At 35.7% G+C, this 23,280-nt stretch overlaps 1 protein-coding gene across 1 annotated transcript in view; it reads left to right on the top strand.

Moving 5' to 3' along the window:
* USH2A (usherin) overlaps positions 1–23,280 on the top strand; it is a 1,082,898-nt gene that overhangs the window by 824,576 nt on the left and 235,042 nt on the right. The window contains exons 47-49 of the mRNA XM_044004202.1: positions 5,056–5,254; positions 11,341–11,509; positions 22,638–22,859. Of these exons, the coding sequence (XP_043860137.1) occupies positions 5,056–5,254; positions 11,341–11,509; positions 22,638–22,859 (590 nt within the window). The remainder of the gene's footprint in view (positions 1–5,055; positions 5,255–11,340; positions 11,510–22,637; positions 22,860–23,280) is intronic.

Below are 23,280 nucleotides of genomic sequence, written 5' to 3'. Positions count from 1 at the left end.
TAACTGAAATACAAAAATACATAGATCATGAGAGTATAATTATATTCAACTTTAATGTTCTCTTCTCAGAGTTGGATAAATCTAGCAAAAGGTAAATATAGAACAGACCATTAGAGATTACCAGTAATCATGGTAATCTGTTCTAGGACCAAGAGATCCCAGACCCCTTTGGAAACCTCAAGAAAACTCTGACATGCATCATTAATTGGCAAAATAAGGAGAATCACCTGAAGACCACACACACACACACACACACACACACACACACACACACACACACACACACACTCACACGTAAATATATACCAAGCAGCCTAGTATTGCACATAACTACCAGAATCCTACTGGATCCCTGAATTATAAAAAGCCAGGATATCTTAAAAGTATGGTACAAAATAGACCTAGTTCAGCTATAATTGTCCAACCCAGAGGAAAAAAAATGTAGTAATAGAGGTCCAAAGTCTAGTGGAAAAAGATGGACAATAAACACATATTAACCCAGGACAGCCTAAAGTCCCATCCATGATAGGAGCTCACAATGGGGCTTGTCATACAAATTCCTGAGTCTGAGGAAGAAGGTTTTGGATGGGGACTCAGATAAAGCCAAGAACAGCTAAAGCCTAGGAACCTTGTGGCAAGAGAAATGATGTAAGCAGAGCCCAGCACTAGAGAAGCATTGGAGTCCCTTGACTTGTCCACTATATTTGGAATCAGGTCAAAACTCCCCATTCCATTCAGAAGTAGCAGATCCTGATCCTCCACTGTCAAACTTAGACACTAAGACTTCTAAGATAAGAAAATCAAGTAAAACATAAAAAACAACTTTGACTGGGAGTCCTAAAGGGAAAACTCTGAAGAGAATAATCTTACAAGTTCAGTGAAAGCCTCAGAGGAAAAAAAAGTATCCACAGACCAAAAAATTACCTTGAAGTAATGAAATGGAATACAAAATGGAACAGTTAGGGAGTAAAGAATGGCAAAGAAAATGAACACTTAGAACAGATAGTGAAAAACTTTATCTAAGTATTGCATGTGTTGAAAATTATTATCAGCCAAAGAGAAAACAACAAATCAATGAGACAATAAATAATCCAAAAGTAAAATAACAATTAAAAAACCAGAAAGAAATGTAATAGAGAAACAACTGACCTGAAAAAGAGGTCAAAATAAGAAGGCAAAAAATATTGTACTATCTGAAATTCAAGATTGAAGTGAAAACACTTGATACCATATTTCATTAAAATATAAGTGAAAACCCTTCAGAATTCTTAGAACCAAAGAGCAAAATAAAAATGGAATCCAGTGGTTACCTTCTAAAAGAAATACCCAAGTGAAAACTCACAGCAGTAGCATGATCAAAATTCAGAGTTTCCAGGTCAAATGAAAAGTTCTACAAGCATCCAAAAAGAGATTTTTAAATACAAAAGAACCACAATCATGATAACATGAGATTTGTCAGTTGCCACCTTAAAGAAGAAAAGAGCATGGAATCTGGTATTCCAAAAGGCAAAAGATAAAGGCTGGTAACAAAGGATAATAACAGGAAAAATTGATTAAAATTTCAGAAGGAAAAATTTGATTTTAATAAAATATAGGATTTCTAAGCATTTCTGATGTAAAGGTCAGAACTAAATAAACATCTTGAGATAAAAAGAAGTATGTAGGGACCCATGATTTACACACTAATAAGGGAATAAAAATGGAATGACCTTATAATTACAATATCTTAAATGATTGTGGCAAGAGATAAATATAGCAAAGGGCTTGGCTCATGGATGATTTTGTTCTGTTTTGATCGTCTTAGAAGAAAAGAAAAAAGTAACAACAGGAAACTAGATGGGAGAAAGAAAATAGGGATCTCTATCACATGACAGTGGTACATAATGTTAAGAGTATTTAATCACAGTTTGGGAGGATTGATATCCTATTAACCTCACTTTCATTTGATCAGATAAAGATTGAGCATAATTATACACGTATCCACGTACACATCTTAAAGATCTTGGTATAGAAATACATTAAACTCAGAAAGGTATTAAGCTAGGACAGGAAGAAAGGAGTGGAAATGAAGGCTTACATGAGAAGGAAGTATACATAAAGAAATTTTTCATTATTGAAACAAATTCAAATAGTGAAGAGAAGAATATGAAGGGGGGGGGGTCAAAGGGAAAGAGAGAGAAGAAAATTCTTTGATAGAGTAAGGTAAATGGAAGAAAAAGACCAAAACAGAGAAGAAACAGGTCACCTCATTCATGAATGATTCATCAGGCAAATTTTCTCTCTTTTCCCATCTTGTTATTTTAAGGAGGGAAATGGGAATAAAGAGAAAAAAAGTCCAAGGGAATATTGGAGCAGACAATACATAATTTATAAAAAACATGAATGTGAATGGAGTAAACTCTCCAATAAAATACAAGAGGATATCAGAATGTGTTAGCATCCTCTATAGTTCTATTTTTTTTGTGGGGAAATGGGGGTTAAGTGACTTGCCCAGGGTCACACAGCTAGTAAGTGTCAAGTGTCTGAGGCCGGATTTGAACTCAGGTACTCCTTAATCCAGGGCCAGTGCTTTACCCACTGTGCCACCAAGCTGCCCCCTTTTTTTAAATAGAATTTTATTTTCCAAAATATATGTAAAAACAAAATTTTAACATCAATTTTTAAGAAACTTTGTGTTCCAACTTCTCTTTCCCCCTCCATTCCCACCCCCCACCCACAGGAACTCAAGCAATTCAAAATAAGTTATACATGAGTAGTCATGGAAAAATTCCCATATTAGCTAGTTGTAAGAGAAAACAGTAACTGAAAACAGATGGAAACACATTTAAAAATTTTTTTTCATTTCCTCTTTGACAATTCCTTAATCTGAAGTTTGGGGTTTTTTTTACTGTTTTCCACTATATTTCTAATACAATGGATTTGAATCTATTTTTTGTTCACAAGAAACATATTATTAACATAAAGGTTCACATAGATTGTAAATGAGGGGCTGGAGAAAAAAACTATTTTGCTTCAACTGAATTCTTCAAATGTAGAATTAGTGATCATAATTTCAGATATAGTTGCAATAAATATAGATATAATAAAAAGATAAATGGAAAATTATATTTAAAGGTACCACAGATAATGAATCAATATTAATATTATGTTTGTATACACACATGAAATAGTAATACCATCTAAATGCAAATTAAGAGTTAATCAAGGGGCAGATAGGTGGCACAGTGGATAGAGCACCGGCCCTGGAGTCAGGAGTACCTGAGTTCAAATCTGGACTCAGACACTTAACACTTACTAGCTGTGTGACCGTGGGCAAGTCACTCCAATTGCCTCACTAAAAAAAAAAAAAAAAAGAGTTAATCAAATTGGAAAGAGAAATAGTAAAACAATAATAGTGGAAGACATCAATGTAATGCTTTCAGACCTACAACTAAATCATTACTAGATCCATTCACTAAAGGAGATCAAAGGAAAAGGAGCCATACTCATAAAAATAAGGAAATAAATGAATAAAAGAATTAATAATAGCAGCTATTTGCCTAGTAGTACAAAACTGGAAACTAATGCGATGCCTCTTATTGAGAAATAACTAAACAAATTGTGGCATGAGAATTTGATGGGATATTATTGTACTGTAAGAAATAATAAAATGGACAGTTTCAGAGGAAAATGTCAAGAATATTTATTTGATATGTAGTAAAATGAGTGAACTACAAGAAAAATTTACACAATGATGATGGTGCTATAAGGAAATTAGCAACTTTGAAAGACTTGAAAAATCTGATTAATGAAATAATAAATATGAATCTAGAGGACTGAAAAGGAGTCACACTATCCAATTTCTATAGGTGACCCATATTTATAAATGACATGTTATTTTCAAATTCCATCTTTTTCCTTTATTATTGCTTCTGATGGTTGGCCACCAAAAAAAGATACTTTATGCATTTTAAAATATATATATTAGACAAGGCAACTAGGTGGCACAGTGGATAAAGCACCGGCCTTGGATTCAGGAGGACCTGAGTTCAAATCCAGCCTCAGACACTTGACACTTACTAGCTGTGTGACCCTGGGCAAGTCACTTAACCCCAATTGCCTAACCAAAACCAAAACAAAACAAAACCAACCCCCCCCAAAAAATATATATATACATATTAGATAAGGGGCCTGTTAATTTAGTCTATGTCTAATGAATTTTTGATTATTGCTTAAGAATAGCTATTACTTTTTTTAGCATTATTTCTCTAAAATGGCTTTTCTTTTAAAATCAGAATTTAGTTCAGTTGAATTTTTAAAAACCAAGTATTTAGTAAATGCCTATTGAAACCTCAGCTATGAGGCCCTATTTTTCTGATTGGTGACTCTGACCAGCTCTGCTTTGCTGCACTCATAACTCAATTTATCCTTCAATCTTCTAGTTCATTTTCTTCAATTGATATACCACCTCCATGCAGATAGCCTCCTTATCTTCTTCACTTTTCAACTTTTATTCATATTTTTTCTTCTCTCATAAGAATTTAAGCACCTTGAAAGGGACAATCTTGCTAGCTTATATTTACATCTCCTACACTTAGCAAAATGTCTGTCACTTGGTGAGCATTTAGTAAATGATCGATCCATCTACATACATGTCTATTTATTGAACAATTGATTGATCTCCTGAGTACAAGATACTGGATTAGAGTATTTAAAGAAACTGTACAAAATGTCACTGAACTAAAAAAAAAATGGCAGAAATAAAACTGAAAGTAAGGGGAAAAAACCTATGACTCTTTAAATCAGGATTTCTTAAACTTTTTGCGTCATTGTCTGTTTTGACCATCTAGTGAATCCCATGGACCTCTTCTCAAAATCATACTTTTTTTGTTTTTCTGCCTAGATTGATAACTTAAGGAAAGATAAATTTGAGTTAGAGGTTGGTGAAAATAAATGTGTATTTTTTCCTATCCAAGTTCACAGACCTCCTCAAATTTGCTCATAGTGCCCTTGAAGGTCTGTGGGCCCCAATTTAAGAATCCCTGCCTTACATGTTGATTATTTTATATGCTGTAGGTCCCTTCAAATTGAATGGGAGTCACCAGCAGAACCAAATGGCATCATCCTTGGTTATGAACTTTTGCGGAAAACTTGGAATTCTTGCACTAGAGGCCAAAAAGTGATCAGGGACCAGAATGATGGGATCTGCAAGATTATGGAGTGTCAGAATCCTGACAATATCTGTGGACACCTGTGCTATTCTCCTGAATCTAAGGTACATCTTTTCAAGTTATTCCTTAAAGAAAAAAAATACCCTAAAATTTCCCAATGTGAAGGCTTTTTGAATCTGAATTCATAATATGTCTCCTGTCAAAAGAAACCTTTTGAAGGAAAAAAGCAGACTATTTATAAGGACACATCTTGCTCATGTGTATTTTATTCTTAACATTTATCACTATCTAGGAAGGAAATATTGGTTTATTTGGAATGATTAGCCAACTCACAAAATCTTGCCTAATAGAGTGAATTGGACCTTCTTTGGAACAAATGTATGAGGTTTCTACTCCAAGTGGGTGGTTGTTTATGTGACAATGATGGGTAGCCATGAACAAGACCTATCATGGTTTGTAAGAAATATTTTTAAATTATGGTCATTTGCAGATTAATGTTCATGTTAGTTGCAGTTTAGGATTTGGATCAATAATACAGTCAGACAGTAGGAGTCTGTAAATGGTTTTTATTGACAAATGATGCAGAAAATCCTTAGTTTGAAGGCAAGATTTAATATAATGAAATAATGTCCCTATTTGTCAACAACAGCATCACACATTCACTGACTAAAGCCATTACTACATTCACAAGGTTTTACTGTCCAAGTAAATGGTAATTAAGATAGTGAATTATTTTAGTGATTCACATAAAAACATATTGTGGCTGACAAATTTAGCAAAGAGATATCATCAAAGAAGGTTTGCAAAACCTTATTTTTTTATCTGACCTCAAAATTTGGTATTATGCTTAGGAATTGAATATTTTGGAAAATCTAACATATTCACCCTGATATAATAATAAATCATATCGTATTTTCCAGGGCCTATGCATTACTTAGGGGAAAGATTATAAAAATGTACATTTAAAGTGTTTTCTGGGCAAAAAGGTTATTATAAATAGAAAAGTAATACAAAACCATACATGTACTGCATGTCATCACCCTTTGTTTCATCATGTTCTTTCTTTTAAGGTAAAAGTTATGGTATGATTACATATGATTGTATGGCAAAGTGTACTGGTGAGTCAAAGAATGATCCAGTGAATTTGGTCAATGTGAAACATAAATGTGAATAACTTAAGCCAGAAAACTCTAATTCCTTAGTACTTGCTTTTATTTTTCTGAAGATTCTAGAACAGTAATTTCAAGACCAAACTTAAGTTTAGGCAGTAAACTAAGGGAAGAACTGGCCATTTGAAAAAAAAAAAAGCTGTTGTACCTTTTCTAAAGTAATCATAATGGTAACAGTTCCTATTTATTTAGCATTTCGGGGTTTTACAAACAGGGTTTCCTAAAAGCCTGAGTGTGGTTTCATTAAAACCTCACAAAGACTTTTTGGACAATCTGTATATTTTCTTTTGGTCAAAACAAACACAGAAAATCTTATTATTGTTGATGCTCCTGAATCTGTTGGAGGAGAAGAAGGAGAATTTTTCTATGGAGAAAGAGTTTAAACTGTAGCAAGCCATAAACCTGTGTACATGAGGATGTAAAATTAAAAATAAACCTGCTGACACTTCCTTAGTTCCAAATAACCATACTTTCATCTTTATAGGTACTTTAGAGAGACTCTACTGTCAGTCATCCGCAAGTTAGTAGATGGAATTAAGGAGTTGCAGTGGCAAAAAAAAATCACCTAGAGGTCCACGTTTAATTTATCCAGGTTTATTCTTAGTTGATAGTTCATCAGTGGTCCATTCTTAAATCCTTTTCACCTTGGTAGGATTTCCCAGAGCTTTCATTCAGTTAACAGAGCCTTTCTAAACCCAAAGTCACTTCCATGCAGTGATGAGGCATCAAAGTCAGACTCTAATGGAGGATATCTTCTGGGAGAACCAAGAAGAGTTAATAGCCACAGGCATTAGGTAAACACATGGCATTGATCTGAGCATCTCTGTATTTTCCAGTATAAAGTACTGAATTTGTTTCCTCTTACCTCCCATATTATTTGGTTTTTCACACCTAGCTTTTTAATATTTTAGAAAATGTCTATTAAAACTTAATGCTATATGAATAGGAATTTTAGTAAGTTATTTATAAATTAGTTTACCTGACAGACCATCACATAACTACAAGTACATCCATTTTACAAAATAAAGGCAAAAAGAAACAAAGCCTATCTCACTACAACTAAAATTTATATAGTCCATCATTTATGGAGAAGAGATATAGGCATAATACAGTGATAAGAAAAGGAGACAAGTTAAATCACCCTTATGAGACTCATGTATGCAAATACTGTCCAAAACTCTTAAAAAGAAAACATCACACCAGGCCGTTACCTATAATTCAGTAGTTACATTGCAATATAAAGAGATATCATTTTTAAATGATGCACTAAAGAAAACCTTATGGGTATTTTAAGGGTCAAGGACAACACAGATATAGTGAGGGAAAGAGACTAAAGTAAGCCAAACAAAATTCCAGAAGAAATGATTATTTATAGTTGCTCTATTTAGAGCCATGAAACATTCCACAATAACATATATTCTTTTCCCTGAAAAAATAAATAAAAGAGAAGAGAAAAAACTCGCATTTCAAATCCTGGAATATTTTGGATTCAACATAGTAGAACTTATGCATGTGCATATGAGTACTTGTGTGTGTGTGTGTGTGTGTGTGTGTGTGTGTGTGTATGTGAAATAGCATTAAAACATAGATTCTTCACCATGGGCTGGTAGAGTTCCTTATGGAGTCAATGAAAGTACTACTTTTTGAAGATTGTTTTCAGACAACAAACCAATAGTTTCAGTCCCAGTCATGGAAAATTCTAGTTCAATTATCTCTGAAGTACAACTCTGAAATTGAATTTGAAGGGCAGAAGCTTTTCTTTAGCCTCTTCCCTGGAACTTGCTTCTCCTGTTTGTTTTCCCAACCCCCCGCCCCCCAACATTCTTCATTATCTTACTCTTGGCTAAGAGGTATATTTTAGTAACCCAAAAAGTATCCCATGTCACTGTCCCCAAATTACATAGTAAAATTTTCGCTGTTGGACTTTTGGACCACTGACTTCAGTGGAATCAAAGGAAGAAATTATCCAGGCTCCATGACTGGTGATCTAGAAAGCAGGGCTCTAAGAACCCTTTATATTGCTTCATACAGTTATGAGGGAGCTAAATGGTATGGTGCAGTAGATAGAATGCTGGGCCTGGAATCAGGAAGATTTGTGTTCAGATCTGACCTCACATCTTTACTATCTGTGTGACTATGGGCAAATGACGATCTCTGTTTGCTTTAGTTTCCTCCTCTGCAAAATGGGCATAATAATATCACCTACCTCCTGAGGTTGTTGTAAAGCTTAAATGAGATAATTGTAAAGCACTTAGCACAGTGTTTGGCACATGGTAAGTCCCAAATAAATGTTAGCTATCATTATCATCATATGCAACCTCATTCCTGGAGTTAGGAAAAGGAAAAAGCCATTTGATTGTCTTTGCTTTTTTTCCTGCTTATTATCATAGTCCTAGCATTACCTGATTACATTTGATATTGTAGGCAGTTAATGCAAATTCTTTGGGCTTAATACCAATGCAAATAGCTTGTGATGATCCTAACAATGCTGCCAAAAAAAGTGCATTTCATAATTTACAACAAGTTGCAGATGATGGAGCTACCATGCATAATAATAGATTGAGAAATTACTTGAAGAGAAGTATGTTACATATGTTGTTAAAAAGAAATGGAACATTTTGTTGATATACTGAAAGATGAATGGCAGACTATCAATTCAATATTTCAGTATCACTGGACATAATGTTGAATGGAAAACTTTGAAGCAAATTGAAATAGGGAAGGGAAGAGAACAGTGTTGTATAATACAGTTCTAGATTTGGAGTTAGATGACCTGCTTTGTATCCTGACTTTGCCACTTACTCCTTCTATATCCATTAAGCTATTTGCGGGTGTCAATTTCCTCACCTGTAAAATGAGGGAGTTGGAATTAGTGTCTTCCTTTCTAGCTCTGTATCAATAAAGCCAAGATTAAAGTAATATATATGAGGGGGCAGCTAGGTGGCACAGCGGATAAAGCACCAGCCCTGGATTCATAAGGATCTGAGTTCCAAGTTGGCCTCAGAGAGTTAACACTTACTAGCTGTGTGACCCTGGGCAAGTCACTTAACACTCATTGCCCCACAAAAATAAATAAACAAATAAATGAATGAATGAATGAATGAATGGATAGATAGATAGATAAATAAAACCAAAAGTTATATATGATTCTTGAAGACAGATAATAATTTTGTTTCATATCAAATTAAGTCAAGAATGCTAGTATATATTAGACTAATTTTAAATGCCTTTTGATTAGATTAAAGAAGGTCATATATACACACATATACACATGTATGCATATACATGTATATACATATATGCATACATATAATTATAAATATAAATATGTATAGTCTCAATGAGCTGTGTCTGAATTTGCTGTTTTATATTGCTCACAAAAGAAAGGCAATATATTATAATGGATAGTGGGTTAGCTTTAGAGTCAGGAAGATCTGTGTTCAATCTCTGCCTTTGGTGCACATGTTCTGCTTGACCCTGGGCAGCTCAATTAACATCTTAATGACTTGGTGACTTTCTAGAGCAAAAAGTTACAGATGACTTGCCAATCTACAAGGATGGAGGGACTTTCTACTGCAGAGATTCCCTAAATTAATGAAAAAATAAATATAGAGTTGGAGGAGGGTAGAGGAGAGTAAATAGAAACAAAAGGAAATGAGTTTCTGAGTTCCTGAGTAAACTTCACACATGTGAATTATATAATTTATAATTTCTAGTATTAGTATGCAAGAAGAAGGTCATGTTGCTAAAGGGAGGATTCCAGGACTTTATTATCAATACCAAACTAATTTAAAGCTTCACTAAAAGACACAAACCATGGTCTTCAAACCAAGCCTGGATGACCCCTTGTTAAGTCTGTTATGTTGGCAATCCCTTTTCTGTATGGAGTTACATAGATGGCCAATAAGCTCCCTTCCGATTCTCAAACTGTATGGTGTGGGTTTTTTTTTTTCCATTCATTTACCTAGATTATTTGCTTCTGCCTATAAAGGTGCAGCTTTGAATTTTTAATTGAAGAACTTATGATATATATGTTGATACAATATATACAAACTAACACTCCCTTTAAAGAGCTGGGAATAGATTCCATATTTCTCTGTTTCTCTGAAGACCTTCATCAGAGTACAAGAGATGCAGACTTCAGTTGACAATGCGCAAAAGGAGGGAAATGGATAACAATATTTAAAAACAAATGCCTTTCTGCCAAATGAATTTTTCATCTAGCCACAGGAAGCATATATTCTAATTAAAGTAAGCCATGCAAGAGTAGAGATTCTGAGGTTCCTTTTTAGTGAGTGTTCAGCATGATTTGTTATGTATACAGTATGTTATTCTTTCTGCCTATAACTAAGTATGCAAATAATTATTTGATTATTCAAGCATATAATTTCCTTCCCAGTACCTAAAGAAAATCCAGAGTTAAAAAAGCTTTTCAAAATTCATTTCCATGTAAATTTTCTTTTTTTGAAAAATTGGTGCTCTGTGCTCTTTATACTCAAATTTATAGAAGTTTTTCTATGGTGAGACCTCACTGTTAGAAGATTATGGTTATAAATAAGGTCATAAGAGAACAATACTCATTTTCATTTTAAAATGAAGCAGAGGAATCCTAAACATAAAAATTAAAGATGCTTTCCACAGTTTCAGAGAGTTTTTTTTTTTTACTAAATGTCTAATCTTGAAACGTTTTAATAAAAGGTATTAAATGGGACCATTCATCTATATACCTAAATCAGTTCTACATAGGAAGACACAAACCTTCAAGAGATAATTCATATTTCTAGAGTGTTTTATTAGGGCAGCATAGTTGAAGGCTAATAGAAAAACTGTATGCTATCAGATGTCATTTATTGAATCTTAATCATGTTGGAGACACCACAGTTTTAAGAACGTTGTGGTATTTAATCCCTGCTTTTCACCTGGATTCAGATCAAGGGTTTATGTGAAAATGACTGATGGTTTTATGAGACAATACTAATATATTTAGCTGATATTCCTTATTTTTAAAAAAATACTTTCAGGTCTGTTGTGATGGAATTCTCTATGACCTCAAACCTGGTTATATTTGCTGTGAAGATAATTATATCCCATTTGGTCCTAATTCATCCAGAGTTTGTTGTGGTGGTCACATGCATGAGATGCAACAGAAACATCAGTGCTGCTCAGGATATTATACCAGAGTCCTTCCAGGTAAGAAAACATTTTTGTTAGTCAATTATCTTTGGCACGGTGGGACAGAAAAAGCAAATGGATCCATAAATTCCATGGATCACTGGAACCCCCCACCCCAATCCATTTCATTTAATTGTTTTAAAATGACTGAATCAAACCAGAGCAAATAGCATGTAGCCTGTCTTCCTTATTTTAATTCCATCTCTTCTTGTTTTAATTAAATGTGTGAAAGACTTTGAAAAGGAGAAATAAAAATTAGTATAAATATACCATATAACTGTATCTGGTTTGAGTACTCAAATACATTGAAGGATATATTGCCTCATCAGTATAAAAAGTTTTCCTCCATTGAATAAGATTGCAACCCCTCAATGACTTTCTCTCTCTCCCTCTGTATATATATGTGTGTGTGTGTGTGTGTGTGTGTGTGTGTGTATGTTGAATGATAGTTATTATAATGGGTACTATTTCTGTAGAGATCATAGATTTATAAAGCACTTTATGAATATTATCACATTTGAGCCTAAAAACCAAACTTGCAAACTAGGTTCCATATAATTATCCTCAATTTATATAAGGATACGGAGCCTTAGAGAAATGAAATAGCTTTCACAAGATCACACAAAGTGTCTGATGAAGTATTTTGATCCATATCTTTTGAATGAAAATCTACAAGTCAATCCACTTAGAAATGTTTTTTTTTTTTTCCTAAGCCCTAGTTCTATAAACTGAATCCCAAACAAGGGAAAGCTAGGTAACACAATGAATAGGTTGCTGGCCTTGGAGTCAGGAAGACCCCTCTTCCTGGATTCAAATCTGGCTTCAGACAGCTTAATAGCTGTGTGACCCTGGGCAAATCACTTAACCCTGTTTGCCTCAGTTCCTCATTTGTAAAATGAGCTTGAGAAATAAATGGCAAAATACTTCAGCATCTCTGCCAAGAAAACTCAAAATGGTGTCCCAAAGAGTCAGACACAATAAAACACTGAAAAACAAAAAAATGATGCCAAAATATGTGACCAATTCATTGGTTAAAGATCATGGTCAAAATGATTCAGGGGGCAGCTAGGTAGCACAGTGGATAGAGCACCGGCCCTGGAGTCAGGAGTACCTGAGTTCAAATTCAGCCTCAGACACCTAACAGTTACTAGCTGTGTGACCCTGGGCAAGTCACTTAACCCCAATTGCCTCACTAAAAAAAAACAAACAAAAAACCAAACAAAATTATTCAAATTAGTTGTATAGGGCAGCTAGGTGGCACAGTGGATAGAGCACTGGCCCTGGAGTCAGGAGTACCTGAGTTCAAATACAGCCTCAGACACTTACTAGCTGTGTGACCCTGGGCAAGTCACTTAACCCCAATTGCCTCACCACAAAAAAAATAAACAAAAACAAACAAACAAACAAAACAAACATAAAAAAAAATTAGTCGTATAAAAACTATTTGTATATAATTGATTTGTATATAACTAATGGTATAACCAAAATTTTTATTATGTTAACCATTTCATCTAGTTTGACTGGAATATAATATAGACAAAGCTATGGTGTATTAATTGAGAAATTGTCTCCATCTTGTGTATCTTTTCCAAACATTCAACTGGAACAAAATCAAAGAGTAAATAATTAAATATTATGTAAGCTTCTTGAAAGCAGTCAAAATGGAAGGAATGTCAGGAATCTCAGAGTTAGAAGGCATCTCCCGGGTTTTCTAATTCAATGCATAACTGAACAGGAATTCTCTATATAGCAATAACCCATTTCATAACATTTCAAGATATGAAGTCAATAGTGCAAGTACTATCTTCACTTTGTAGAAGCAGCCCTAAAAGGCCATGACTCCACCTATGATCACACAAATATTTAAGTATGGCAGAACATGAACCTGATTCTAAATCTTTTGCTCAATCCAAAATACACACTGCCTCTCACTACCCCAATAAGAAGTGATCCAGTTCTCACTGAAAGAACTCAAGTAAGGAAGGAGGAACACCCTAAATATTGATAAAGAATACTCCAGGGGACAACTAGATGGTGCAGTGGATAAAGCACCAGCCGTGAAATCAGGAGGACCTGAGTTCAAATCTAGCCTCAGACATTTGACACTTACTAGCTCTGTGACCCTGGCCAATTCACTTAACCCCTCATTGCCTTGAAAAAAAGAATACTCCAGGCCCCCGAAACAGCAATGAGTGGTGGGAGGCCCAGATGGGGAAGGGGCGCAGGCTCATCAGAGTTAAGAACCACCATAGCAAACAAAGTTCAGCTGGCGGGTTAATTAGCAAGTTAGCTTGAGGTTATCTTTGAACCAGAGAACAGGCCAGGTGAGAGAAAAACCTGCCATCCCTCAAACTGAAACATATGAGACCCCCTGAAGCTTGGGACAATGTAGCTCAGAAGTAGGACCCCAGTGGAAGAGGTCAAGTAAAAGTCAAGTAAAAGACAGCAAGATGAGCAAGCAAAGAAAGTTGAGAATTATTGAAAGTTTCTTTGGCAACAAGGAAGAGTGAGGTGCACCCTCAGAGGAGGAAAACAACCTCAGGGCCCCTACATCCAAAGCTTCCAAGAAAAATGTGAATTGGTCTCAGGCCATGGAAGCACTCAAAAGGGACTTTGAAGAGAAAGTAGTAGAGATAGAAGGAAGGCTTAGAGAGGTGGAAGAAAGAATGGAAAGAGAAAGGAGAGCAATGCAGGAGAGTCATGAGAAAAAAGTCAACAGCTTGAAAAGCAAAATGGAAAAGGAGATAAAATAGCTCTCTGAAGAAAATTATTGCCTAAGAATTAGTCCTGAACAAATGGAAGCTAGTGATTCTATGAGAAACCAAGACATAGTAAAGTAAATCCAAATGAATAAAAAGATACAGGGCAATATGAAATATCTCCTTAGAGAAACAGATGACCTGGAAAATAGATTTAGGAAAGAGAATTTGACAATCATTGGACTACCTGAAAACCATTACCAAAATAAGAGTTTAGACAGCATCTTCCAAGAAATTGTCAGGGGAAAATGCCCTGATATTCTAGAAGCAGAAGGTAAAATAGAAATTTTAAGAATCCAGCAATCACCTCCTGAAAGAGATCCCAAAAGGAAAACCTCCAGGAATATTACAGCCAAATTCCAGAGCTCCCAGGTCAAGGAGAAAATAGTTCAAGCAGCTAGAAAAAAAGGAATTTAAAGACTCTGGAGCTACAATAAGGATAAAACAAGATCTAGCAGTATCTACATTAAAGGAATGGACGGAATGGAATATGATGTTTCAGAGGGTAAAGGAACTGGGACTACAGCCAAGAATCACCTACCCAGAAAAACTTGTATAATCTTTCAGGGTAAAAAATGGGACTCCAATGAAAAAGAGGACTTTCAAGCTTTTGTGATGAAAAGATCTGAACTGAATAGAAAATTTGACTTTCAAATACAAGACCCTAGAGAAGCATAAAAATGTAAGCAGGAAAAAGAAGTCATGAGGGATATTAAAAGATTATACTGTTTACATTCCTACATGGGAAAATAATACTTATAAGTCATATGAAATTTCTCAGTATTAGGGCAGCTGAATGGAATACACTTAGACAGAGGACAGAGGTCTGAACTGGATATGAAGGGATGATATCTGTAAAGCATTTATTCTTTATTTATCCTTGTTTTTTGTGGGACAGGCAGGGTTGGGTGGCATATTTATAGGGTATGTTTGGTCTCAGAGCCTCCTGGGTCCAGGGATGTTGCTTTGTCCAGTATGCCACCTAGGTAACCCATGATGACATCTTTTAAATAAACTTAAGGGGTAAGAGGAATGCACTGGAAGAAAGTAAGAGGGAGAGGTAGACTGGGGAAAAGTAGCTCACATAAAAGAAACAAGAAAAAGCTTATGGAGGGGACAGGAAGAGAGGGAAGGTCTGGGGGAGTGAGTGAACCTTATTTTCATCAGAATTGGCTCAAAGAGGGAATAACATACATACTCAAGTGGGTAGAGTAATATATTTTGCCCTGAGGGAAAATGGGATGGGAAGGAGATAAGGGAGGGAAGGAAGGAAGGGCAAATTGGTGGAGGGAGCAGTAAAAAGCAAAATACTTTTGAGGAAGGTGAAGATGTTCTGCATAAATGCACATGTATGACATATTGAATTGCTTGATTTCATAGTGAGGGTTGAGGAGGGAGGAAGAAAATTTAGAAAACAGAATTAGCTCAAAAATGTTAATCTCATCAGAGTTGGCTCAAGGAGGGAATAACGTACACACCCATTTGGGAGGAGTAATATATCTAAACCTACAGGAAAGTAGGGGAGGAAGAGGATAAGGAGGGAAGGGTGAAAGAAGGGAGGGCAGGTGGGGGAGGGGGCAGTCAGAAGCAAAACATTTTTGAGGAGGAATAGGGTAAAAGAAGATAGAAAATAGAATAAATATCATGGGAAGGGAATAAGATGGAGGGAAACAGTTATGACAATTGATCATAATGGCAAAACATATGGCACCTACTTTGCTGGGCTATTGTGAAGAAAATTCTTTGTCAAGTTTAAGGGAGGGGCAGCTAGGTGGTCCAGTGGATAAAGCACCAGCCCTGGATTCAGGAGTTCCTGAGTTCAAATCCTGCCTCAGACACTTGACACTTACTAGCTGTGTGACCCTGGGCAAATCACTTAACCCCCATTGCCCCACAAAAAAAAAAGAATCAGTTCAAGTTTAAGGTACTATTTAAAAATTATGATGAGGGGGCAGCTAGGTGGCACAGTGGATAGAGCACCGGCCCTGGATTCAGGAGGACCTGAGTTCAAATCCGGCCTCAGACACTTAACACTTACTAGCTGTGTTACTCTGGGCAAGTCACTTAACCCCAATTGCCTCACACACACAAAAACAAATTAAAAAAAAATATGATGAACAGGATGCTATCAGAACAAACCTGGAAAGACCTACATGAACTGAAGCAAAGTGAAATGTACTGTATACAAAATAATAACAGTAGTGTAAGATGATCTGCTGGGAAGGACATGGTTATTTTCAGCAATTCAGTGATCCAGTATAACTCTGAAGGATTTATGAGAATTGCAATCCATCTACAGAGAAAGAACTGATGATATCTGAAAACAGATTGAAGCATAATTTCATTTTGACAGTTCCTTAATCTGAAGTTTTGTTTTTATCTGTTTTCTCTCACAACCTAGCTAATGTGGAGATGATTTCCATGACTACTCATGCATAACTTATATTGAATTGCGTGAGTTCTTGGGGTGGGGGGTGGGAAGGGAGGCAGGGAGAGACGTTGGAACATAAAGTTTAAAAAAATCGATGTCAAAATTTATTTTTACATGTAACTTGGAAAATAAAATTCTAAACAGAAAAAAGAATACTCCAAAAGAAGAGCTGGTTCCTAGCTGAACAGGAGGGCAACAGGCTAGCATATATTTGGTAAACATCATATTTTCAATGATCACAATCTTTCTATTCTAGGAGCCTTTCTTTTGAATCCCAATATTCTCTGTCAATAGTGGCACAATGCCCCATCTACTAAGATTTCCAAAGAATTTATAGAAAATCTGCTTTACCTGTACTGATTTTTTTCTAGTCCTTAAACAAGGATTTTTTTTGCTATCATTTTATAACAAAAATAGATTTCCATGGTATTTTTTAGATATTGTGAGGATGTCAGGTATTTGTAAAAATGTATTTAGGTTGTTGCTGAAATCTTAGAGTCTCAGTCAAATGATATAGACTCAAAATGTTATAACCAAAAAGAAACAAAAAATAAACTTCTCTTTAATTTATGACATTTTACATTTATTTTGATGCTTTTATTTCCTAACATATAATATATGTTACAAGGTTACCATTAAAGCTGAAACATTTATATTCTTTAATATTCCTATCTAGAAATTGCAATGCATCTTTCAAGTCTAATTGTTCCAGCAAATTATGCAGTTCTCTATTTTCTTCTTTTTTATCTTTTTTTTTTTTTACTTGTCTTGCTCTGGAAGAGGAGTATTAAAGTTTCCCATGATCATTGTGTTACCTACCCTGGCCTTTTGGAATTCAGCTCATTTTTCCCTTCAGAGCATCTTTCTACCCCTCAATTCATTCCTGTAACATCACCCCTGCTCTGTTTGCATTTTCCTCCTTCTTCTGTCTCCACCCCTTGATGAATGCTTGTTCAATGCTTCACTGTCCTCTACACTCATGTTTCTCTTCTCCTTCTCATGTTCTAAGTCATGTATTGCCAATATCCAAGCTTGGACAATTTCCATAAAACCAAGCTGAGTCCACTACAAAGTTATGTTACATAATCTCAACTGGGTCCTCATGAAGCAATGCATTCTTTTTATAGTTCCTTAATGAATTTATTATCCCAGTAACTGCAGCAAAATGTTTGAAACCTTTTCTACTTTCCTCAAACCTACTATGGGTCTCCTAACCACCTTCTCAGCTGAGGTCTTTACCTCATATTTTCCTGAAAAAAATTTAGGCTACTCACTGAAAGCTTCTTTTCTCCTCATCTTCATTTTACTCAGATGCGTTCTACAAATATCTCTTCCTTCATGCCTTTCTCTCATGAATAGGTAGCCCTTTTCCTTAACAAAGGAAACTCTTGCTATTCATGTATTCTTGGTCTCATGCCATCTCATTTTCTCCACAAGATACCCGCCTCTATTATTTCCACTTTCTCAATAATTTTTGCCAAAGCATCACACATATCCATCTATCCCCACTAGTTATTATCCTCAATCTCTCTGTCCTGTTATGTACTGACTCCTTGAGAAAGATATGGACAGTTGGTAACTTCATTTTCCTTCCTCTCATTCTTCTAAAGCCTCTGCAATTTGGCATCCAAATCCATCATTCAACTGAAACTGACTTCTCTCTAAAATTAACAGTAGTTTCTTAATAATGAAATCTTTTATGCTTTTCTCAATCTTCATCCTTCTGCTTTTCTATGTAGATTTTGACAATGTTAAATATTCTCTTTTCCTAGACATATTCTCTCCTATCCAAGTTTAAATGACAATATTCTCCCCTGGTTCTCCTCCTATACATCAGAACATTCATTTTGAGTTGCCTTAGCTGAATCTTCATCCAGGTCATTTCCTCTAGCTGTAGGTGTCTCTTGAGCATTTGTCCCAGCTCCATTTCTCTGTATATAGTACCTTAGTTGTTTTATTCATCTGCTCTCATGGGTTCAGTTATTATCTCTTTGTATATAATTCCTTGATCTATCTATCCACCCCTAGCCTTTCTTCTGACCTTCAGTCTCTAATCACTAACTGCTTATTGGACATCTTGAAGTAGATGTCCTGTAGACAGCTCCAACATATACAGAATAGAACTATTTCTCTTTCTTCCTAAGCTCTCTCTTCCTCCTGCTTTCCCTATTATTGTCAAGAGCACCATGGATCACTCATAACCTAGGCTCACAACCTATGTGTCATTCTCATTATCTCATTCAAATCCACCACATATACAATCTGTTGCCAAGTTTTGTCATGTCTACATTCCCAACATTTATCATATATTCCCTTCTTTCCACTCGCATTATAATCCCTGTAGTTCAGATCCCTATCATATCATGTCTACACTAGTGCAATTGCATTCTGGGTGGTCTCCTTGCCTTGTCTTGTTTCTCCTCACTGCAGTGTATTGTTGACTCAGCTAGACCTAAGTGATATTCCTAAAGTACTAGTCTGATTATGTCACTGCCCTACTCAATAAACTCTGTCTGCTCCTCATTATCTCCAGGATCAGATGGCTTTTCAAGTTGGCACTGCGTTTTTTCCTTTCTTTATATTTAAGTGATTAGGACAGTGTTTGACACATACTACTTAATAAATGTTTATTTATGTACTTGTTAAGGGTAGCATCTGCAGCTAGATTTAAATCTTACTTTTTAATTCTTTTTTTTTTTGTAGATTATCCCTTTTTCTTTCTGTTCCTTATTGTCCTACATATAATAAAATGTTCTACAGTGCTGGATCTCTCTATGTTCCACAATAACTGGGCATTTTTTCTCCATTCCAATCTTGTGGCTGACCAATTTCCTATCCTTTGATTCACTAAAGGCAGGGGAGGAGACAAGTCTAACCAAAACAATGCCAAATAGATATTTCACGAGCTAATGTCAGATATTGCCAAAGTATCACACAGTTCCAAGCACAAGGGAATGGCAGGCAGAGCTAAGAGCAAAAAGCAGGTAAATGGCTTTGTTATTATTTTTTCTATAACAATTTCCCTTTTTGTGACATTTTTCCCCTTTTGAGTACATTATTTGATTAATTTCTCATTGTCCCATTGTGCAGGGGGTAGCTAATCCTAATGGCAACTTCTCCCTTACTCTTCTATCTTGTTGGAATCTCCTTTATTTTACCTTTGAGGAAATGGATGTCCAGGTATCATAAATCACTTTGCCAATGTAATATCTGTAACAGCTGAGATTAGAACCCATCATCTGACAATCAATACATTATTTTTCTATTATATATTTGTATACTGCTTTCAGTAAATTAATGTGTATGTTAGAATATTTTAACTACACGTCTTGTCTTCTCATTTAAATAGCTCTAGAGAATAATAATTATGGGGGTAAGAGTAGAGGAGGGAGAGGGAGACCTCTTTCTGAATTATCCTCAGTTTTCTAAGAAAGGGGCCTACCTGAAGGTTAATATGTTTATTTCAATACACATTGAAAATTTGGAGAGAAGTTAGACTTTGCAACTAACTTTTCAATCTCCAGAAAATTCCCTCCCTCCCTCAAAACAAGTGATTACTTCTATTAGTGTTGTGAGGTGTTATGCAAGGTGGTTTCAACCTTTCTTAACCTTAAGGTAAAGTGTCAGTTTCAGAACCAAAGAATTTCTCTTGTTTTTATTTTAAGAAAAGCTATTTTTAAAGTACTTTCCCCCCTAATCTTATTTATTGCAAACCCCCAAAGCAATAATTAAATGGACCTTGAAGGCCCATAGAAGATTTGGCATTAGGTGGTTAGTTAAACAAACCTCTTTGCAAGTAATTTTCAGGTCAAGAGCTAAAGAAACTGCATTGCCCATGGGTTGGCATACACTCTCTCTGCTCTGAAACCTTTGAATTTCTGCCAAACCATTCAGCATACCGCGAGTTCCAATTCCTTGTAAAGTAATTCATATATCACACTATTAGAATGCCTAGCATGATGTCATCAGAAAAATGCCATCACATGGAAGGATCAGAGAAAGTGTTTTGCCAGTCTCATTAATCTCAATGTACCGAAATGGTGAGATTATATTTTTTGACCTCTATCCTCATCCAGAAGACTGTGTTAACTAGTTTAACACTGTTTACACCAGAAAAGAAAGCACAGTGACCCTAAACCATCTTGTATCTGAAAGCAATTCAGATTGCATCAGTGTTCTGCCTATTCGAGACTGAGAACTGGAGAGGCATTTTGATATCTCTGGATTAATCAGAAACTTGCTTAATAATATTTATTTCAGTCTGTTTTACTCTTTCATTTTCTATCTCCCCTTCCCCTTAATTTCTCCCCCCCCCCCCCCACTTTATACCAGAGGACACCAGCATGAACAATGCTGGTCATTTTTTCCCTTTTTTATATAAATATGCTAATAACCCCAAGCTAAATGTTAATGTGGGTCATTCTTTGATAAGGATAACAATTAACTGGTAAGAATGCATGGTAGCTTTCAGAGAGAAAACATTTTCAAGCCTGGCTTGGAATGGATCCCATTTTGAGAGGTTAATGAGAAGGTGAATGATCCTTTGTATCTTATGTCTAATAGCCCTTTTAAAAAAATCAGTTTTAGTTCCCATTGATGTAACCCACATTCCCTGTTATTAAGGCCTTTCTTCCATCAGTAACTAAATTAGATTCTGAGGAATTCAGGGAAATATGGCTCAAGTATCTAAACTGATGAATATCTTTTTATACTCGAGTTCTCCTTGCCTTTTTGTTGATTATTGCCTTTACCTGATAAAGCTACATCCATGCTAGGCTCTAAGCATACACAGTTCCTAGGCATTAGTTAACAGGGTAGGTAGTACTCACGCTCTGTTGTATACTATGCTCAAGACATAAAGATTACCAGTCTGGGAAACTAGTTTCCCTTGCTGCTAAAAATCAAGAAACAGATAGTTGCATCTAAGCTCTCAAAGGGAACATGCAAATTTAGCAATTTATATTGTGATGTGCTTCCCCACTTCAACTACACTATGATCATAATAAGCCTTCATTACAAAGGGAAGAAGGTGCATTCTTTAAATTGTGGGCTGGTGTTTGGTTCCACATGCCTTCCACATAAAGTTCAAATAATTTTGCCAGTGATTTTTACCTGGCATTCAAAACCCATTACAACCTGGTACCTTATTTTATACTACTCAATGAGCTCTAGCCTTCAAATACCAGATATATGTGTGTGCTTCACCCTTTTACTATACTCTCTTGATTTACCTGTCATCCCCTCAGGCTATGGGACTTTATCTTTCCTTTCTTTCATATCTAAATTCCTTGGTGGGGGGAACAATCTGCACATGTTGCCTTCATTTCTTCTTCTCATTTTTTGATTACAGCTTCACAGCTCACTAAAATTGCTCTCTCCGAAGTCATCACTGATCTCTTAATTCCTAAATCCAATGGCCTATTTTCAATCCCCATGCTTCTTGACTCCTCTGCAGCATTTTAAACTGGGAATCATGCCCTCCTGGTTACTTTCTCTTCCATGAATTTTCAGAAGTCCTCTCTCCTGATATTCTTCCTACCAGTAAGGCACCACCCTCAGTCTTCTTTGTAGGATTTCAACCATATTCTGACCTCTTACTATGGATATCAGCCAAGATTATTTTTTCTTTTCTTTCTCTACCCTCCTTCTTTATGCTTTTATCAGCTCCTTCAGATTCACTTATCTGTCTATAGATACCTCACACATATGCACACACACACATATATATCCATGTGTGATATACATTAATATGTAAATGTTTGTGCACATGCATATATATACATATTACACAAATGTATCTACACATATACAAACGTGTACCTATATACAGTGTATCTGTATTACACACATGCACCTGAATGTATGTCTGTGATGTGTATATGCTTGTGTGTGTGTGTGTGTATGTGTGTGTGTATTTCTAATCCTCACAATTTTTGGTTTCATCTTAAAACAACAGGTGAAATATGTTGTTCAGATGATGAACACCAAAGGGTTTCAGTTGGCATTGGGGATTCTTGCTGCAAGAACTTCCCGTACTCTACCTCAGGAAACCAGATCTGCTGTGCTGGGGTATTGCATGATGGCTATCAGCAACAGTGCTGTGGTGGACAGATGGTGAGCAAAGAGTTGATCTGCTGTGGTGGTGAAGAAGAGGGCAGGGTACATATCCGGCTTCCAGGTAATGTGGTCCTTTAATGTGCATGTGTAGCATAAAATTTAAGGTCTTGGAGAATAACTCACCCTACCCTCTGTCATTTTACTGATAAAAGCCTTAGGGAGGTTGGGTTACTTATCAAAGAACAGAGACCCAAAGAGCTAAAACCAACTTATTCTAGATCCCACAATAAAATGACCACAGATCTGAGATTAGAATTCAGAACTATGATCTTTTCTTGCTCTTTATCTGAAATATACTAGTATCAGACCAGTGTAGACATACGGATTTTCCTTTTTTTTTAGATAGACACTGATTAGACATTGATCTCTCACTTGTAGGTTACAGACCCCACTTTTTTCTTTTTGTTGTTGTTGTTCAGTCATTTTTAGTACACATGAGTGTAACATAGGATAAATTGTCAGTTACTTTGTCAAAATTTAAA

Source organism: Dromiciops gliroides, chromosome 4 (assembly GCF_019393635.1).
Source record: "Dromiciops gliroides isolate mDroGli1 chromosome 4, mDroGli1.pri, whole genome shotgun sequence".
Taxonomy (NCBI): Eukaryota; Metazoa; Chordata; class Mammalia; order Microbiotheria; family Microbiotheriidae; genus Dromiciops; species Dromiciops gliroides.
The sequence above is the reverse complement of the archived record's forward strand: the minus strand, read 5'-3'. Positions and strand labels throughout refer to the sequence as shown.